The following is a 19,665-nucleotide window of genomic DNA, read 5'->3' on the forward strand; positions in this document are numbered from 1 at the left end:
AAATAGGAAATCAGCTGTGATTTGAAACCCTTGCATTAAAATACATTTCATATATATATATATTTATATAGTTTTTAATACAGAAAAGTCGTGTGCACATTTCCTTACAGTTTTGGCTCTTGTCTCGTCTCATTCTCATCTTTAGCGGACCAGAGAGCGAAAGTCTTGTTTTCGTCATGTTTGCTTGGAATTTGTACAAAAAGAAAACGTCCTAAAAACGGAGTAAAAAGGACGAGTGGTTGAAGCTTCTTAGAACCACGGAGATAAAGAGGAGCTGCACTGGAGGCCTGCGGCGGTGGACACTGGACACCGGTCTGCTCAGGGCGTGGCGGGTTATGGACAGCAGACATGAAAAATCGCTTCTTTTTCACAGCGCAGGGACGCGGGCTTCATGGACAGCGGGTCGGGGGACGGAAGCGGGACAATAATTATTATAAAAACACATGGCATCACGCAGTCAAATGACATGAAAGTCCAAAAAAAATGGCCACTAATGCAACAAGCGTCTTTGGCAAGAAGTCCAGGCGACGCCCCTGTCTGTGGTTCAAAGGTCACCTGCGGCCCACCTCGCTCTGTCGCATGAAGTGGACGTTGCTGGGGCTGTCGGCGAGCTCGGGGTACTGGTCGGCCGAGACCACGTAGAAGCCGTCGTAGCCCGGCACGCGGCCCGCCGCCAGCAGCTGCTGGCGCTCGGCGTCCGTCCAGGCGCGGGACGCGTCCTCGCCGTGGCGCAGTCTCCGGCGCTCGCGGGCCCAGGCGGCCGCCACCGCCCGCTGCCGGGCCAGCTCCAGCACGCGCGCCCTCTCCTCGTCGGCGCCGCTGCCGTAGCGCACGTTCAGCTGCAGCGCGCCGTGCTGCAGCAGGATGTCCGTGATGCGCCTAGTCCTGCCGGCCAGCACGGCGTTGACCTGCGAGACGGTCACGTTGGTCCCCGTCTCCAGCGTGCGGCGGCCCACCGTCATGCCGACCAGCGCCAGGTCGCCCTCCACCGGGCCCGGCTTGACGAAGTAGTGCGTGTCGGCGGCCTCCACCGTGAAGTGCAGGTCCTGCAGGTACAGGGCGCGGTCCAGCAGGGCCGCCAGGCGACGCCCGTCCTCGTTGGCCAGGCTGATGATGTCGGCGTGGACTCGGCCCTGGCGAACGGCGAACTTCACTCCTTTGCCGAAGATGGAGGTGGCCGCCGCGAAGAGAGTCCGACCTTCGGCCTGCGGGCAGCCGGCGCCGCCGCCGCCGTATATGTGGCCGAAGCGCTCCAGTCGCACGAAGGCCTTCAGCTGCCGCTGCACCTCACACTGCACCCCGAGCAGCGACTGCAAACACACAAAAAACATCCTTACCCACAATGCACCAGGCGCCTCTGGACGCGGATTCTATGTAAATGACTTTAGAATGCAGGATGGAGGCGTTCCTGCAGGTAGAACGCGGTGAGTGATGCATCATGGGTCCTTCACTGTTGGCTTTTTGACTTACTTATATTACTAGAAATATTACTTATATTACTGTGCTGCCTTATGTTAATCTTGGAGAAGGCGTGTCCGGTTCTCAGCTCCGCCTCCTCCTCCCCGGGATGGAGGGATCTCAGCAGGAACCCGTCTCCTCCTTCGTTAACACTTCGGACGCTGCATATTTCCTTCCCCGGCTGCAGCAGGAACCGTTCCGATCTTCTTCATCTTCAGGTGGAACGCGGTTCCCTCGCACTGCGGTGCTTCAAAAGGCAAAGCAGAGCGATGCTTCGTTCTGAATGAGATGTTTTACTCCGAAGTTTTTGGAACAAATCGTGCCTTTGAAAATTAACTCACATTTCACATTATTGTTTGTGGAAAAATTGCAAAAAAATGTATCAGAATTTCCACAATAAACGTGCATTAATCCACAAAAAGCAGAGCAGGAGGAGATGTTCTGAACATGAGGCATCTGAGGATCTGACAGAAGGTTGTACCCTCGACAACATGGACAAACAAGAAGAAAATGTTCCCTAAAATGCAGCCTGGAAGGACTGGCAGAAGCGCCTGACAGCTCCTAAGTCCCTCTTGGGACGGCTGAGGAGTGGCTGCTTCTCCAGGCCCTACATCCCTGGGGCGCAGCTCCATCTGTACGGGAATATTTCAGCTGTGCCTCTGATCCCGGTGGAAGGTGCCACGGCATGTTTGTTTACCACCAGATCTCCCAGAAGGCAGCTGGGTTCTAATGGGTGGCTTTTCTGAGAGAATCATCCATCAGTAGGTGCATCTGGCATACGTTGGAGTTAAGAAGCTGAAGGCTTCTCTGCGGCAGCCTGATTTGTATTTGAGGTTGGAAAGTCTCGATATCCGGGGAAGGTTCTTCCAACGTTGGGAGCAGCGTGGATTACGGAACGTGAATGTAATGATGTATCCTGATCGGAGGGGTGGGAACCGACAGCTCCACAGACTCTCAACAGCGGGAGGTCTCAGCTGCCCCCCCCTACACGATGGCTGGAATCATCTCTGGAAGCCAGCGACTGGTGGGACTGATGATTTATTAGGGCAAATCTCCCCTGGCTGCCAGGTACAGAACCCCAAATCAACAAATGCCACACAGAATATGAAAACTGGCTCATCGTCTTTCTTCTAGATAGACGGTTACGTTCCGGTCTCCATGAAAGCGTGAGGAGCAGGAGACTTGTCAGCAAAGGAGCTTTAGATCCTGACGCTTCATCACAATGTTTTAACAGCCTTCACATCTCCAAAGCGTCCATTCTCACTGCACGTGAGAGGCAGGAACACGGCGCTGACGTGTGATGTACGTGTGAAAAGCTGATATTTATCGGATTTTCATCCCCGTGTCAATGTTCACACAGAACACGTCACTTTGCATTCTGGTTCTATTCATTCCATACGCTTTTTTATAGAGGTGCTGCAAAATGTAACACTTTTTATACACCTCTGCGTAGTGAAATTTTAACACCCTCTAACGTGAGAGCCCCGCCCCCCGGCATCCTGAACTCCTCCCCTTCTACCCACAGTTTCTAAATTTCCCAGCATTCTATTAAATATGGTTCATTAATGTTCCACTCATCAGAACGCTGCAATTAACGTGCTGATAATGTGTGTGTTGGTAGTGGGTTTGTCAGGTTTAAACCTGGGCATGTCACGTATTGACAGGAGTGAGAGCTGTCAATCATGCCTTCAGGCTCCACCCCTTTTAAAACTTTGTCCAGTTTCTTTGTGTAAGAAATAAACTGTTTATATCTGTAAATTCTGGGGACACACTCCCTTTCCTCTCGATTGGAATGACCTCTAAAATAAAATTCTCACTTTTGAGAATTTTTCTTGACTCGGCTGATCCAGTGTTTCGCCCTAAAAAGGTACGAGGGCTGGAACTAAAGGAGCTAACTCCCAGCGTTCAGACATGGACTATAGCCGTTCTCCTGGACGCCGGGGTGTATTTAAGGGACAGAGACTCCTGCGGTAATCCGGAGCTGGAAGACAGCGGCCTTCTCTTCAATAATTCAGGTGGTCTGAAGGGGACCGGGAGGCTGCTGCCTGGCTGATCCTGGGGGGACAGTTATTACCTTGGTGCTGTCCCACTCCTGGGTCTTGGTCTGGGTGTGAATGAGCTCGTAGGACGGCTCCAGAGCGTCGGAGGCGGGCTTGCGGTACCCGGGGATGACGTTGTACAGCTGGAACCCGAATGTCACCAGCCAGCTGTTCACATCTGCAAGGTGGCGCACATTACACACGTCAGACATGGCATTTTTACCACCGTATATCTGTTTTTATTTATTATAATATTCAAAGGAATCATTGACCTTCAAAATAAAATTCGCTCTAATTTCAACTTTCCTAAAGCAAAATTTGATCAAACTAAGTTTAAAAAACAACATAAGAAAACAGCAAATAATTTCAGATATAAGGGACATGAATCCTTTTCAAAACCATCAGTTTAAGACGACCTGGTGAGTCTGTCAGTTACATTTCCAGCATTTACCAGACGCCCTTATCCAGAGACAGGGACAGTCCCCCCCTGGAGACACTCACGGTTAAGTGTCCTGCTCAGGGACACCGTGGTAGTAAGTGGGGTTAGAACCTGGAGAATTGCGGCGAGAATTTTGGATTTTTATAGTTTAACTATCTCCCTGCCACCAACACATTTAACCTCGACACATCAGACCAATGAAATTACGGACCAAGGAATCTGGTTCGGAAAACTCCCTCACAGGGAAAAGCGATCAGTCTGGCGGTCGAGGAAGGAAATGGAGCTGCTCGAGTGCCCAGGAGGATGATGGCGATACTGATCAATGACTTTTGCTTTTCCGGTATATCCGCCGAGAAAGTTTGTGACTTTGAGGCTGTTCAATTCCGATCCTGAAGGCAACTTTAGTTCTGTTAAAAGCACCGTTCTGCATGTAGTTGTGGATTTTACTGACATTTATTTCATTAAAAGTAAATCTAATTTTTCTGTCACAATGTTAATATCTCATGTTTCTACGGCTTATTTCCAGTAGGAACAATTTATATTTTCTTGTAAAAAAAGACATGGTCTTGGTAAAAGTGAAGGTCCCTTTGGTGCCACATGATGAGCAGCTGCTGTTTCCATGATTAAATCGGGATCTTTAGCCGCTGCTGTGACAGGATCCGTCACCACGGCCACCTCGGCGGCGATAATGAAGAGACGTTTCGTGTAATCGTTCCTCAATGCTGGAATATCGCACATCTCCTCCTCCTGGAGAACCTGTGAGGACGAACCCTGGCGGTAAAAACCGGAGCGATGCCTCTTCGCCGCACCTAATACATTTGTCACGGACTGCGAGATGTTGGGCGTGACAGTAAAGTGACTCTGCGGCCCGCGGCGCGGCTTTATTCTGCGCGGTGGCACCTGACAGGGCGGCTACGAATAAGAACGTGTTTAAGGACAATGCACGAGTCCCGTCTTAATTCAAGGAGCAGAATGGACACGTCAACACAATCCATCATTGGTGCGGCGCGATACGTCCGCTTAGCATGCCGGGACCGCAGCCGGAATGCTGTTCATCCCGACCATAAACGCGGCTGGAACAGGAGAGCGTGATGGATGGAGGGAGATGGAGGGAGGCGGAGGGAGGGAGGGAGGGAGGGAGTGGGAGAGATGAATAAGGAGGGAACGAGAAAGCGATTGGAAGGCTGGTTAAAGAAAGAGCTAGAAGAATGGAGGAAGGGAGACGGGGTGAAAAGATGGAAGGAGGTGGGAGGAAGAAGCGATAAAGAGAGGAATAGAAGAACAGGGAGAAGAAAAGAAGAAAGGATTTCACCCCTCTGTGTCCCTAATTTGGAGTAATTCGGGATTAAAGGTCGGCATGGGGGAGAACCGTCATTAGAACGTGCAGAACGTTTCCTCGCATCACCAACAGCTCGTGCTTGGGGCAGAATTCGGAGAGGAGGAGCTGTGTCGGGGTTTTAAAATCCCGCCGCGAGCAGCGTTTCATCCGTGTTTACCTCCCCTGCACGCCAACAACAAAGTGCGGCGTGATGTTTCAGGAGAGCAGCCTGGCGGAGAGGAACACCGCAGCACCCTCTCAGGGCTTTCAAAAGGAGAGAGAGATCGACAAAAACCAGCCGAAAATAACGCCACACACGCTGGTAACAGGGCCGCTTCCTTACAGCTGCAGGTGGAACTGGGGCGTCGTGAGCAGGTCCCACAGCTTCATAAGGACGAAATAAACAAGGAGAGGAACTCAGCTGTGGGACCTTCGCTTCCACGACTCGGCTCTATGGGGAGGGTCACCGCGATTTATCACTTTTTATCCAGACAGCAACACTGTAGAGAAGGAGCCCAGCGGGTAACACACTCGCCTATGAACCAGAAGACCCAGGTTCAAACCCCACTTACTACCATCGTGTCCCTGAGCAAGACACTGAACCCTGAGTGTCTCCAGGGGGGGACTGTCCCTGTCACTACTGACTGCGTCTGGTAAATGCTGTAAATGTACATGAGAAGGACGAGAACGTAAGCTTCTTCCAATTAGTTCAAAGTCTCTACCACCTTCACAACAACAAAAGATCAACAATCCAAAATAGTCCAAATTTCTGGCAGCAAGAAACTGTCTTCAAATATCAATAAGTTCATGCAAGTTCTGGTGAATTTAAGGTCTCATTTTCTCTAAAACCTGCGTCCTCACAGGAGCGTTATCGGAAATGCTGACGTCCACACGGAGACGCAGAGAACGACCGGAACGCAGTTGTAGCCCGCCTCCACGCCTGTAGGTGGCGCTGTGACCCCCCGCTCTCCTTGTTTGGCGTGTGCAGCGTAGGGAGGATAGTTGCTGCAGCACAGCCACGAGCGTGTTCTCCGCCGTTTTTATATGTAGGACGTGGGGTTACAGGTCAGGAAACACCGTTTCCGCGTGGACAGAGCGGATAGAACTTTTCCCATTTAAGAGAAGAACGTTGTTGTGCCTGAAGCTTCATGCTAATGCTAAACCGATATTATTTGAGGCCACTACACGTCCATTACTTTTGCTTGCAGTGGTATTTGAGATGTACTTCCTCTAAAGTAGTCAAGAGGTAATTCCACACTCACCGGTCATGTAGCACTTGGTCTCCTGAGGGTTGCTCAGAGGGTTGTTGCTCTTGAACATATAGAGATTAAATGGCGCAATGTTGTTAGCGTTCAGCTGTTTCCACACATCATGGTCTGGTGTAGTCCACCGACCAGCCAGCACATCATAGTCCCGCCGGCCCATGTGGACCAGTTTAGTGAGGGGATCGTAGAGGCCACCTTGGTAACCCACGACCATCTGAAAGCTTGGGTTTGAGTCCAGGTACACCTCCCCGAACGCAGTGTAGAGCATCTGCTTGATCATGATCCCTGAGCCGCTGAAGATGGCCAGTGGCGTGCCAATATTGTCACACGCTACATAGAACTCGTCACCACTGCTGAGCTCCATGGCAAACAAGTGGCCCTGCAGGTCATAGTAGAGTGAAGTGATCTCTGAACTGGAGTGGTTGTAGATGTGCGTGACCCGTGTGGGGCTGGAGAGGTCGGCGTAGAAGAACTGCAGGTGGTGGCCCGTACTGGTGCGGCTGGACACTCTGCGGCCAAGTCCGTCGTAGCGGTAGCGAATGCTCCAGCCAGCCACTTGGTTGTAGACCTTGACCAGAAGACCGGCAGAGTTGTATTCAAAGAACTCACTGCCCCGCTGCCTCAAGAAGCCATCTTCGTCCATGCGGTACTGAACGTCCCCCAGCCGAGTGATGCGGTCTCGCAGGTCGTAGCGTAGCGGCGTCAAGCGGGCGCTGTTGCCAGGGCTGAGCAGGTGCAGATTGCCATTCAGGTCGTAGCTGTAACGCCACAGCGGCTTGTCGTTGAGGGACACCACCTGCAACTGGCCATCGGCGTCGTACTCGTAGGTGTAGCGGGTGGTGTTGGCGTACGGCCCCACCTTCAGCTCTTTGGTCACCACGCGTCCCATGTTGTCGTACTGCACCATCATCCAGTACATGAGCGAGCGGAAGATTTCATACTGAACCTCCTTCACTCGGCCGTAGGCGTCGAAGTGTTTAGTGTGGGTCATGACTGCCGTGGTGATGATCTGGTTGATGTCGTAGTAGATGACGCCGAACTTGCCGAACTGCTCCGCTTTGCCGGACACGTCATCGTAGCGGTACAGGTCGATGGGCAGCGGCGTCTCGTTGATGACCGCCTGCATGCTGGTGACGCGGAAGCTGTTATCGTAGTTGTAGTCGAAGCGAGCGTTCACCATGCCCTCCTCGCTGAAGCGGAAGATCTGCCGGTCGATGAGGGGACCCAGCTGCCGGTAGCGGATGGTGCAGGTGAAGCCTTCGCTCTGTAGACTGACGGTCTTCAGCATTCCGGCAGCTTCGTCGTAGCCGAAGGCCACGCGAGTGGTGTCGTACAGAACTTCCAGCAGTTTGGACAGCTTGCCGTATTTGTAGATGACGTGGCGGCCTGTCCCCAGGTAGAGCGTGCGCAGGAGCAGGCCGTCGTCGTTGTAGTCCTGCAGCACCGAGGCGTTGCCCTCTGGCGGCCGGTACGTGTTGCGGTAGTAGCCGACAGAACGCATGGTCTCCAGGGTCTGTCGTGCCACGTTGGGCATGGTCACCGACGACAGCCGATCGTTCTTGTCGAATTCGAAGATGTACTGGCGCTGGCTGAACAGCAGCAACACCATGGACTGCCGGGGGGACCAAGTGACAAGGTGACCAATCTTAACATGACACGATAACCCGTTAACTTTATATTTTAAACAATTTAATGCTAACGTACAAACACAGTTCATGCTGCGAATGTGAAGGTCAACATGAGCTGAGTTGGACGCATTTGCATCTTGCAAGCAGTGGTGGAGGAAGTACTGAAGCTTAGTACTTAAGTAAAAGTACAAGTAACCTGCAAAATATGTACTCAAGTAAAAGTAGAAGTGCTACATCAACAATCTTACTTAAGTAAAAGTCCTAAGTACTTACTTTTAAATTTACTTTAAAGTACTTTTTTAAGTAAAAGTACTCACACAATGGTTTGTCTCAACATCTGGGGTGTGCCATTTTGTAAAAGCATAGTACATATACTGACTTATGCCTGTACTGATGTCATTGCTTGTAATAATTACAAGTGCTTATACAGTATATGTGTATTGGAAAGTTCGGTGTGCTTATTGTGCGTGCACTCTGCAATACTGTGTGTACCTTAGAATAATGTGGATGACAAGTTATCTACTAGGTATTACCCACTAATATACCATTAAGATAAACCAATCAGGACATGATATTTCTTTAAATCATTTATGTACTTGCAAAACTATTCAACACTTCTGTTAAGAGCAGTAAAAGGGAAACACAACAGTAACCAAACACCAGTGGTAACAAGGTAACTAGCACAATCAAGTATATTATTAAACCTATTTACTGTGTTAAACTATGTATATAAACCTTATCATTACGAGATATTGCATTTGAGTGAATACAAAACCAAATTGGAGGGGGTCCTGAAATATGTGAGAAGCCCAGGAAGTACAGGAGTGTTGGTGTATTGTGATCACATGTCTAGTCAGAGATGACTACTGACTAAAGCACCACTTCCCGCCAAGATGGAACGGAGTACATTGAACGCGTTCCTATTTTTCGTGAACGCTGAACTTTATGAATCCGTTTACAAATGATGAACGTGAACGTGAGTGACGTTCACTCTGGCAAGACTGAACGCCGCTCACGTTTTAAAGTTTGCTGGTTACAGGCTAGCATGGCTGGTGGTTCCAGTCCGGACGCCTCTGCAAAAATAAAGAACGAACGTGAACGAGCTGTGAACTTGGTTCAAAATTTGAACTATGAACGTGAACTACTTTTTTTTCAGTGTGAACTGGCACAACACTGAGCTGGACATTATGCTAGCAAAGACATTAAGCTATCTTCTCTGAGCTAATAAACCAGTTTTATCCTACCACCGTGTTAAAAAAATAATGAAGCTACACAGGTGTGATTTTTATACTATTTCTGTATGTCAGCGTACATTTCGCTAGATAATAGTATCGTAACATGTCATAACATACTGTCACGGGTGGGCTGGACATGGCATGAAGGAGGACGCATTCGCACAATTTCACGCGACACGGGTTTAATACAAACTGCACACGACAAGGGAACATGAACACACTCAATGACCTGAACAGACACGAACAGGATAGTTTTATACAACTATATAAATAGACACCAGGTGAACAATCAGGGAACATTACACAGGACGAACATGAAACTCCGGTCCGGATTCCGGATCCGGAGTCACCCCTACCGGTCCGGATCATGACACATACCCAAAAGCATAGCATACCATAGCATAGCTTACCTCTATATGTTTTTTCAAAGGGGAGTTTTTAAATGCCAACAATTCTTTATGTTGAGGCAGGCATGGGATGCTAAGAAATCGCAAGGACTCATTATTTGCTCCTGTGTACTCAAATAAATTTCTGTCATGATCCGGACCGGCAGGGGTGACTCCGGGTCCGGACTTCGGACCGGAGTTTCATGTTATTCATGTGTAATGTTCCCTGGTCGTGTTCGCCTGGTGTATATTTAAATAATTGTATAAAACTATCCTGTTCGTGTCTGTTCGCCGTCAGGTTAATGTTCCCTTGTCTTGTGCAGTTTATATTAAACCCCTGTCGTGTGAAGTCGTGCATAATACTTCACAGGACAGCTGGATCTCAGCTTCTGACCCAGAAACAGCTGGGTGAAAACAGCTGAGAGAGACCACAGGCACACAACTCCCAGCAATAACGGACATTTACACCACGCGCTGTCTCAGGAAAACAAAGAGCGTCCTGAAGGACCCCAGCCACCCTGCACTGTCACTTTTTACTTCCCTGCCATCAGGCAAGAGACTCGGGACAATTCACCCACGCACATCCCGATTCAGGAACAGTTTCTACCCCAGTGCCATCAGGCTATACAACACATAGTATGCACTGCACTTAAATTACGCACAATCACCTTCATATGCAACTTATATATATATTCACCCTTCTGTGACTTATTATTTATTGCTGCTGCACTTTGTCTTCTATGTATCATGTCTTCTATGTATCATGTTCTATGTTCTGTCTACGTGGGAGGGGTTTTCAAGTAAGAATTTCATTGTACATATGACAATAAACTTCAACCTCAACCTCAACCTCATATGCGTCCTCCTTCATCGCCATGTCCAGCCCCCATGTGACAATTTCTTAAAGGATTTCTTTGTGATTCAGAGGTCAGTAGACGCAGCTCTGGGTCCATGTTGAATGTCTTGGTCTACCAGCTCGTGCTGCGAACTGACGCGCGCTCTGCCGTCATTGGAGCTAATAAGTAAAGTAAAGTAAAGTAAAGTAAAGTAAAGTAAAGTAAAGTAAAGCTAATAAACCTGATTGGTGGGAAATGGCAAACAACGGCAGAACGCGATAGGCAACTATTATTTCATGCAAGATTTTGAGGAAATTGTGTTCATAAAATGTAACGGGTAACGGCATAAATTGTAGAAATGTAGTGGAGTAGAAAGTACAGATAATTGCCGCAAAAGGTAGTGGAGTAAAATAAAAAGTATGCATTATTATTTTTACTTAAGTAAAGTACAGATACGTAAAAATGTACAGTAACGAAGTACAAATACTTCGTTACATTCCACCACTGCTTGCAAGACAGTCATTTTTGCCGTGATCGGTTTTAAGTGACATGATATTTAATCAGATCGATCATCAATCAGCAGTAGAATTCCCACATTTTCCACAGGAGTCCAACAGCTAGCTGAGATGCGAATTCAATTAATGAAATGCTGTCTTTTGTAAGCATCTAGTAGCCGTCACAACAGCGGCATCAGTTCTAATTGAGGCGAGCAGATGCCATTTTCAGATTAAGATGGTAGAGAATCGCAGCTCCTATATCCTCCCCAGAGGTCTTCACACTAATTAGCACACAGAAAGTGACATTCTCCGTCTCCTCACCGCTCCGCGCTATTTTAGGACACGTGTTGTTTCTAAGTGTCGACAGAGAGAAGAGCGAGAGAGCGTTCCAACCAATGTTCTGCGTACCTTCTCCAGGTATGTGTAGCTCCATGACTTTCCATCCGCAAAGGTCTGCGAAGTAATGCGCCCGTTGGGGTCGTGCTCCATGCGAACGGACATGGTGCCCCTCTGGATGCCAGCCACGTGGCCGCCGGGAGAGTAGGTGACATTGACGCCGTTGAGCCGGATGCTGGGTGCCCACAACGTGGGTCGTCCCGCGTGGTCGTAATGGATGCGCAGCGTGAACTTCCTGTGGTCGTCGTACACCTTCTCTGTCCGCGTGATGCGGTCGAAGTCCATGGAGAGCAGGTTCCTGTTGTGGACCTGTGGGCGGTGGCGGGAGCCAGAACGAGAGATGAGTTAAAAAAGAAAAGAAAAAAGCCATACTGCTCATTACCAAGAATGAAAAATAAAAGTGTGCAGAGCGGAAGTTCTCCGGTGCTCCTCGAGAGCAAATTACGGCTGCAAGAGAGGAAAACTATCTGGAGAGTCCAGGAATTGCTCAACTGATGCACGTGTATTTAGAAAAGAAGAACTCTGTAGGTCTTCATCCATTTGAGCACAAAGCTAATGAACGTATTGATCATTTGCTCAAGAAGAGCATGCTGGGTGAGCAGAGAACATGGGACCAGTCAATACTCGCTAGATCCTTCACACGAGGCAAATGACCCTTCACCCCCGATACCTTGAGATCAGAACAAAAGGGGAAATTCTCTACATGTCCTGCCCGGGGCCTTCTGACCCTGAGACCCCCTCAAGGGGTTTACGGGTTCAAGCTATAAAAAAATTTCGTATTCAGAAGGTTGCCTGTTCAAATCCCGAACCGTCAAGGTGCCACTGAGGTCCCCTTGATGAAGGTAACGTCCCCACGCACTGCTCCCTGGGTGCCTGTCATGTCCACTGTCACCAAGGGTGATGGTTAAATACAGAGGACACGATGACGATCACTTCACTCGTGCCACAGATAACTTGGTTGCTTTTTGGATTCTGATTGGTCCACGCGCCCCTCGCCGGGTATGTGGGTGCCCAGCTCGGGAGCTGCTGTCGGCTTTCAGGAAGTTGCTCACATGCAGGGGTACCCCTGTCTGCCGAGGGACAATTACACCGGGGCCAATTAATGTCACGAATGCCTAATTGAGAAGATTACTTTACACCAAGAGCAGCTTGATGAACAGGAGGGTTCTCGGGGGGCTGAAACACTGAGAACAATTTCACACTCGCGTCGCCCCTTAAATCCCGCCCCCCTGGGCCCGGCATGATGGTTACCAGAATTATAACTAATAATAATAAGTATAATAAGTGAAGTGATTGTCACACGTGATACACAGCAGCACAGCACACGGTGCACACAGTGAAATGTCCTCTGCATTTAACCATCACCCTGAGTGAGCAGTGGGCACCATGACAGGCGCCCGGGGAGCAGTGTGTGGGGACGGTGCTTTGCTCAGTGGCGCCTTGGCGGATCGGGATTCGAACCGGCAACCTTCTGATTACGGGGTCGCTTCCTTAACCGCTAGGCCACCACTGCCACCACTGCCCCTAACTGGAACCACCTCTGGCCAAAACCGTGCTTCCTTCACAGGTTTTACACTCAGGCCCCAGACCGGAGACTCTTCATGCCGAGCTGTGGTCCAGCAGAGGCCCAGCGGCTCGGGGCGGATGGATCAGAAGCTCTAAAACGGGCTCTAATCAGCGCGAGGAGGAGACAACTGTCTCTTAATAAAGCGCCCGTCCCGACAGCCGTCATCTGAGACGGGGACAGCGCTCGCTGTGATTAAACAACGCGTGATGAAGGGACCTCGTTTGTTTTCATCAATACGATCAATTATTCAGACCCTCGTATCATATTCAGGACTCCAAACGAACCTAATGAGTCACGTTCTGTTTGGTGGCGTCATTAAAAATAAATTAAAGCCTCTTTTCGTCGTGCTAGAACAATATTTGCTTGTTCGCATCTGTGTGTGTTTGTGCAGCGCCAGTCTGGAACGCGGTTCTGCAGATTCTCAAACGTAATCGTATTTACTCAACGTCCGATTTGTTCTTCCTCAGAGCAAACAGCCCCCCCCGATACACATGTTCATACACACGTACACACACACACGTACACACGCACACGTACACACACACACACACACACGTACACACGTACACACACACACGCACAGACACACAAACACACACACACAAACACACACGCACAGACACACATACACACACACACACGCACACACGTACACACACACACGTACACACGCACACACACACACACACGTACACACACGTACACACACACACACACACACACACACGTACACACGTACACACACGTACACACGCACAGACACACAAACACACACACACAAACACACACGCACAGACACACAAACACGCACACACACGCATGCACACACACGTACACACACGTACACGCGCACACACACACGTACACGCACAGACACAAAAACACACACACACAAACACACGCGCATGCACACACACGTACACACACGTACACACACACACACAGACACACGTACACACACGCTGACACAGAAACACACACACACAAACACACACGCACAGACACACAAACACGCACACGCACGTACACACACGTACACGCACACATTTACACACACGCGCACACACACACACGTACACACACACGCACAGACACATGTACACACACGCTGACACAGAAACACACACACACAAACACACACGCACAGACACACAAACACGCACACACACGCACGCACACACACGTACACACGCACAGACACACGTACACACACACACACAGAAACACACAAACACACACACGTACGCATGCACACACACGCGCACACACACACACATGTACACACACACGTACATACACACACACGTACACACACACGTGCACACACACACACGTACACACACACACGTACGCACGCGCACACACACACACACATACACACACGTACACACACACGTACACGCACACACAGCCATGTTGATTTTGGGACAACATAGAACACAATCTAATAACGGCGCACAAACAGAAACAGGAGAGTGGATACGCGGCCGAGCGGCGCTGGCTCCCGTCCCGCAGGCTGCAGCCGGAACGCCGGGATTACCGCAGCCTTGACGACGGCCCGGTTTCCATGGAGAGCAGAGCGGCGGTGACGGGCCGGCAGCATAAATCAGAACCCCGCCGCCGGCCCGCGGTGGCCCAGCAGTGGGCGCATTTCGCCTTGATGGCCGTCTGATCCGACTGGGCAGTCACACACACACACACACACAAAATGACAATGTGCAAACACGCTTTCACACATGCACGCGCACAATAACAAACTCCACACGTACGAAAATGCCTCCAACCGTACATACGTGCAAATTGAAAACGCGCTGAAGCGCACACGCAAACCTGTCAAACACAAACATATATGCTCTCCACCTACGTACGTAACACAACACTTACAACGTACCGTAATAAAACGTGACACAATACGCATGGTCACTGGTCACCCCTGATATCTTGTCAATCAATATTGGATCTTATGTCACTTCACAATTCAGGGCAAATGCACGATTTACACTAGATTTACACACACACACACACACACACACACTCTCTCACATTTTTTTATTGCTTTGTTTCACAAAGGTTCTTTTGTCTCCCACACACTCACACACACAGCAGGCAGACGTTCCCTCACCCAGCCACCCACATCTAATACCGCCTGACGTGCCACTCAGAGCCACTCAGTGCCCACAGCTCAGCGGGGCCATTAGGGCCGTCCCCGTCCCACGCGGGACCCTCGGGGCCGTGATGCCACACCGCCATTAAACGCGGCCAGCTCCTCCCCATCGGGGGCCGAACGTGCCGTCAGGAGGTCCGGGCGCGTTATCGGCGGCGGATGGGCCGCGCGGGTCCCTGTAAATGGTCCGAGGTCGCAGTTATTACTGTCACCTCGGACTGGAGACGTCGCCCCAAACACCCGCCCACCAGCTAGTTACCTGAGGAGACGGATGTCTGCAAGGTCACCAGGCACAGAGGTCGGGACCCATGAATCTACGTCTGTAGGGGACCGACACGTGTACATCAGAGCGGTCATTTACCTGCTCCAACACCCTATAAAATCTTTCGGGGGTTTTAATTTAGTTTGCATTCAGTTTTATATTTAGATTATGAGGGGATTTATGACTGATAATAATCATAACACATTTTTAGAAATGTGACTTATTTTCATGACCATATTTCTGTGTAAATGTGAAGAAAATTTAGCAAAATATCGTTAAACTAAACCGATGCCAACCCTGAAAAGCTTAACGTCTGCGTTTCTTCCTCCAAGTGAAACGGAGCCGCCATGTTGGGGCATCACCATCATCAGCTGTAAAAAGGAGAACGGGGTTCACTACGTAAAGCCAGTAAAGATACTACAGAAAACGTAGAAAAATGACGTACTTCATTATACATTCTCTCAGTCAGATTTCAATGACTTTATTTTAAAACTTTATTTATTTCTTTCTTTTTATATGATTGTGACATGACGGTATGATGGATTGTATTTTTTAATTTAATAAACATACGGGGTCACATGGTGGCGCTGCGGTTAGCGACGTGTCCTCACAGCACCAAGGTTGTGAGTTTGAATCCTGGCTCAGACCTTTAATGGGTGGAGTTTGCATGCTCTCCCTGTGTTGACGTGGGTTTCCTCCGGGTTCTCCAGTTTCCTCCCACTACCTATGTACAGTATGTGAAACTCTGCGCTCATTTTCTCATCACTTCTGCTGAATGTCATGGCTTCAGCATGACGCCACACGAGTGACGGAGATAAACGTGACAAAGCGAGGCCATTTGCTGTCATTCATCCATGGACCTTTTTTTTCTAGCGGAAACACCGAGGTAATGACCCCATGCCGAGGGGTCCACGGGGCCTGGCGGTGGGGAGATGGATTCGTTGGTGACACTGTGACCTTGGCCATGTGAGCGCTGCCAGGCTCTTCCAGGTGAGTCTCGACCGTGCCAATAATAACCGCCATCGCTCCCGCCCGACAGCTGCAACCTTCTGCGGCGTGTCGGAGACGCCTGGAGCGGCAGAGATGTTAATCCACAGCCAATCAGCGCGGTACACCGAGTACGCGGCTCAGCCAAAAGGGCAGGAAATGAATCCAAATGCATCCGGTGAGGCACCAGAACGAGGAAATGACTACCGCTCATTATAACATTTACCGTATTTACCAGATGGGACAGTCCCCCCCTGGAGACACTCAGGGTTAAGTGTCCCGCTCAGGGACACGATGGTAGTAAGTGGGGTTTGAACCTGGGTCTCCTGGTTCACAGGCGAGTGTGCCTCCAGCCTGGTGGCGTGTGTGTGAGAGAGGTCTGTACACTCAGGCGTACCCGGAGCCGGCGGCCATAGACGGTGACCTGTCCCCTGGCCTGCTCCTTGCGCTGCCGCCACTCCACCAGGTTGAGGCCGTTGTCGATGGGCAGCGTGACGTTGCGCTTGCTGACGGTGGGGTTGGCGGTTCCGGCCAGCAGGTGGGGCTCGGTGTGCAGCGAGACCTCCATGCCGTTGGCCAGGACCAGCCGCAGGGAGCCGTCCAGGCCGATGTAATAGCTGTTCCGCACTTGCTCTGTGGGAACCAAAGAACGTGAGATTTTTATAAATATCATTATAAAAGAAAATACACTCACTGCACTGAACATCACTAACGAACACATCGATCTGATTTAATGAAAAATAATATAATCAATAAAAATCTAATCCATAAAACTGAATACCAAATTGGCCCATAATAGAAGACTTTACATTCGCGGTCTGGACAAAAACCAGTACCAGTAGATGGCGTCTATATTTAGTTCTACATCGTGGTCCTTCATCTTCATCATCTTCTCTGAACGCCACATTCGCCACTCGTACCCTAATTCGAACACGCTGCCTTTGCGCCCGCAGTCATATAACACTCAGAAAAAAGGGGCGGAGTCACGAGATGCGCCGCAGCTGGATGGTCCCTGAAGCGCCGCGGCACCGACTCTCCCAGCTTCATCCACACTGACTTCATTTCAGGATGGATACGGCGCTGCGGGAACACGTGGAGAGCGCGGCACCGAGCGTTTTCTCTCAGCACGTGGCTCAAGTTATTTTTTTTTCCCAGCAGCCCCGGGGGCCACGTCGTAAATAATCCCGCCCAATCGCCGGGGACCCCCAGGTGGCAGGATGGAGCGGCAGGCCTCTACCCATCAGCCACCTGTCTCTCCAGCCTGGCGTCTCATTACCGGCCAGCAGCCACCGCCACCCGGTGACACCACGCAGCAGAGGACGCTGGGTGCCGCATCTGTCCACAGAGTACAAATAGAGCCGTTATGCAAGCGGGGACCAAACGAAAAGTCTCCATCCTGAGCGGCAGATCCTGACCCCCCCAACATCACGACCCCCCCAAACTGCTCCATTTTTAGAGCCTCAGATGAAACTCGTATGATGGATAAATAACAGCCAGCCAGCCTGCCGCCTCAAATCCAATCGGAAAACTGGGACTTTGTCTCTCGGCGGTGGACCTTGGGGGCCCCAGGTGTGCTCTGAAGGTCTCATGGTGTCCTCGGGGGGGGTCACGTGATCCGCTGCGGACGTTCCACGGATGGACGGTGAGCGCGTGCGGCGAATATAAGTGCGGCGTTTATCTGGCGCCGCGCCCTCCGGTCTCCATCACGCCCCCCTCGCCAGCAGATGTCCGGCGCAAGGTCACCACGCGAAGGTGACTTCGCCGTTCAGTTCCACTGCGGCAGTACCGGTATCTGTCACCTCCCCGCACACACACACACGGCCGCTATTATCCCGGCCCGCCCCCGGATCGAAGTGCAGGGGCGGCGAGGAGGAGGACGAGGGGGAAATCGTTAGCGTCTTTCAGAAAGCGAACGATGGCGGCCGAGTTCAGAGGCGGCGATTGGTAATCAATGCAGGCCAGACAGCCGGGCGCAGGACACCGGCGGGGGGGGGGTCCTGTATACTGGTCCAAACACTCCGACCCCTGACCCCGCAGCCTGATTGGACTTCCTGAAGAGAGGCGTGGCTCTCCTGCGGCAGCGGTGAGGAGGACGGGAGATCGATCTACTGCTCTGCACACAGCATTGTGTGTGTGGGGGAGTGATTAAGTGTGTACAAAAAATTCCATCAGCACCAATACATTTGTGCTTTAGTGTGTGTGTGTACGTGTGTGTGTACGTGTGAGCGTGTATATGTGTGTGTATGTGTGTGTGTGTGTGTGTGTACGTGTGAGTGTGTAAATGTGTGTGTGTGTATATGTGTGTGTGTGTGTGTGTACGTGTGAGCGTGTATATGTGTTTGTATATGTGTGTGTGTGTGTGTGTGTGTGTATGTGTGAGCGTGTATATGTATGTGTGTGTGTATGTGTGAGCGTGTATATGTGTGTGTGTGTGTGTACGTGTGAGCGTGTATATGTGTGTGTGTGTATATGTGTGTGTGTGTGTACGTGTGAGCGTGTATATGTGTTTGTATATGTGTGTGTGTGTATATGTGTGTGTGTATGTGTGAGCGTGTATATGTGTGTGTGTGTGTGTACGTGTGAGCGTGTATATGTGTGTGTGTGTGTACGTGTGAGCGTGTATATGTGTGTGTGTGTATATGTGTGTGTACGTGTGAGCGTGTATATGTGTGTGTGTGTGTATGTGTGAGCGTGTATATGTGTGTGTACGTGTGAGCGTGTAGATGTGTGTGTACGTGTGAGCGTGTAGATGTGTGTGTATGTGTGTGTGTGTGTGTTTAATCTGCATGATTGTGCTTGTACGAGTGATTAATGGTGAAACGTGAGTGGTAGTGCCGGCGTGCGGTATGAGAGCCAGGCTCCCTGCAGCACCGCGCCCGCCGCGCTGCTCACCCTGCAGGAGGGTGTAGAAGGTTCCGGAGGCGGACAGGTTGGTGGTGATGGTGATGTCCTCTTTGCTGGAGCCTCCGGTCTGGACCCTGACTGAGCTGTCGGAGTCGGTGCGGTAGCTGCTCACCGTGCCGGTGGGGTGGGTCACGTTGGTCAGACGGCCGTAGCTGTCGTACCTGGAGCCGGAGAGAGAGAGAGCGAGTAATCAGTATATCGCACGCCCTATCCTCCTCGTTCCCCCACAAACTTCCACAAACGAAGACGGGCGGCCGGAGATGTCGATTAATCACGATTATTCC

The 19,665-nt window shown here is 50.5% G+C and overlaps 1 protein-coding gene across 1 annotated transcript in view; it reads right to left on the reverse strand.

Moving 5' to 3' along the window:
- The window catches only part of tenm4 (teneurin transmembrane protein 4), a 69,291-nt gene that overhangs the window by 767 nt on the left and 48,859 nt on the right, over nt 1–19,665 (reverse strand). Inside the window, exons 25-30 of the mRNA XM_028969140.1 lie at nt 19,370–19,542; nt 16,875–17,110; nt 11,510–11,806; nt 6,517–8,131; nt 3,533–3,675; nt 1–1,310 (exon numbers count right to left, since the gene is read on the reverse strand). The exon at nt 1–1,310 is cut by the window's left edge and continues 767 nt beyond it. Of these exons, the coding sequence (XP_028824973.1) occupies nt 552–1,310; nt 3,533–3,675; nt 6,517–8,131; nt 11,510–11,806; nt 16,875–17,110; nt 19,370–19,542 (3,223 nt within the window). The 3' untranslated portion in view covers nt 1–551. The remainder of the gene's footprint in view (nt 1,311–3,532; nt 3,676–6,516; nt 8,132–11,509; nt 11,807–16,874; nt 17,111–19,369; nt 19,543–19,665) is intronic.

The sequence above is a fragment of the Denticeps clupeoides genome, unplaced genomic scaffold, assembly GCF_900700375.1.
Source record: "Denticeps clupeoides unplaced genomic scaffold, fDenClu1.1, whole genome shotgun sequence".
NCBI classification, from domain to species: Eukaryota; Metazoa; Chordata; class Actinopteri; order Clupeiformes; family Denticipitidae; genus Denticeps; species Denticeps clupeoides.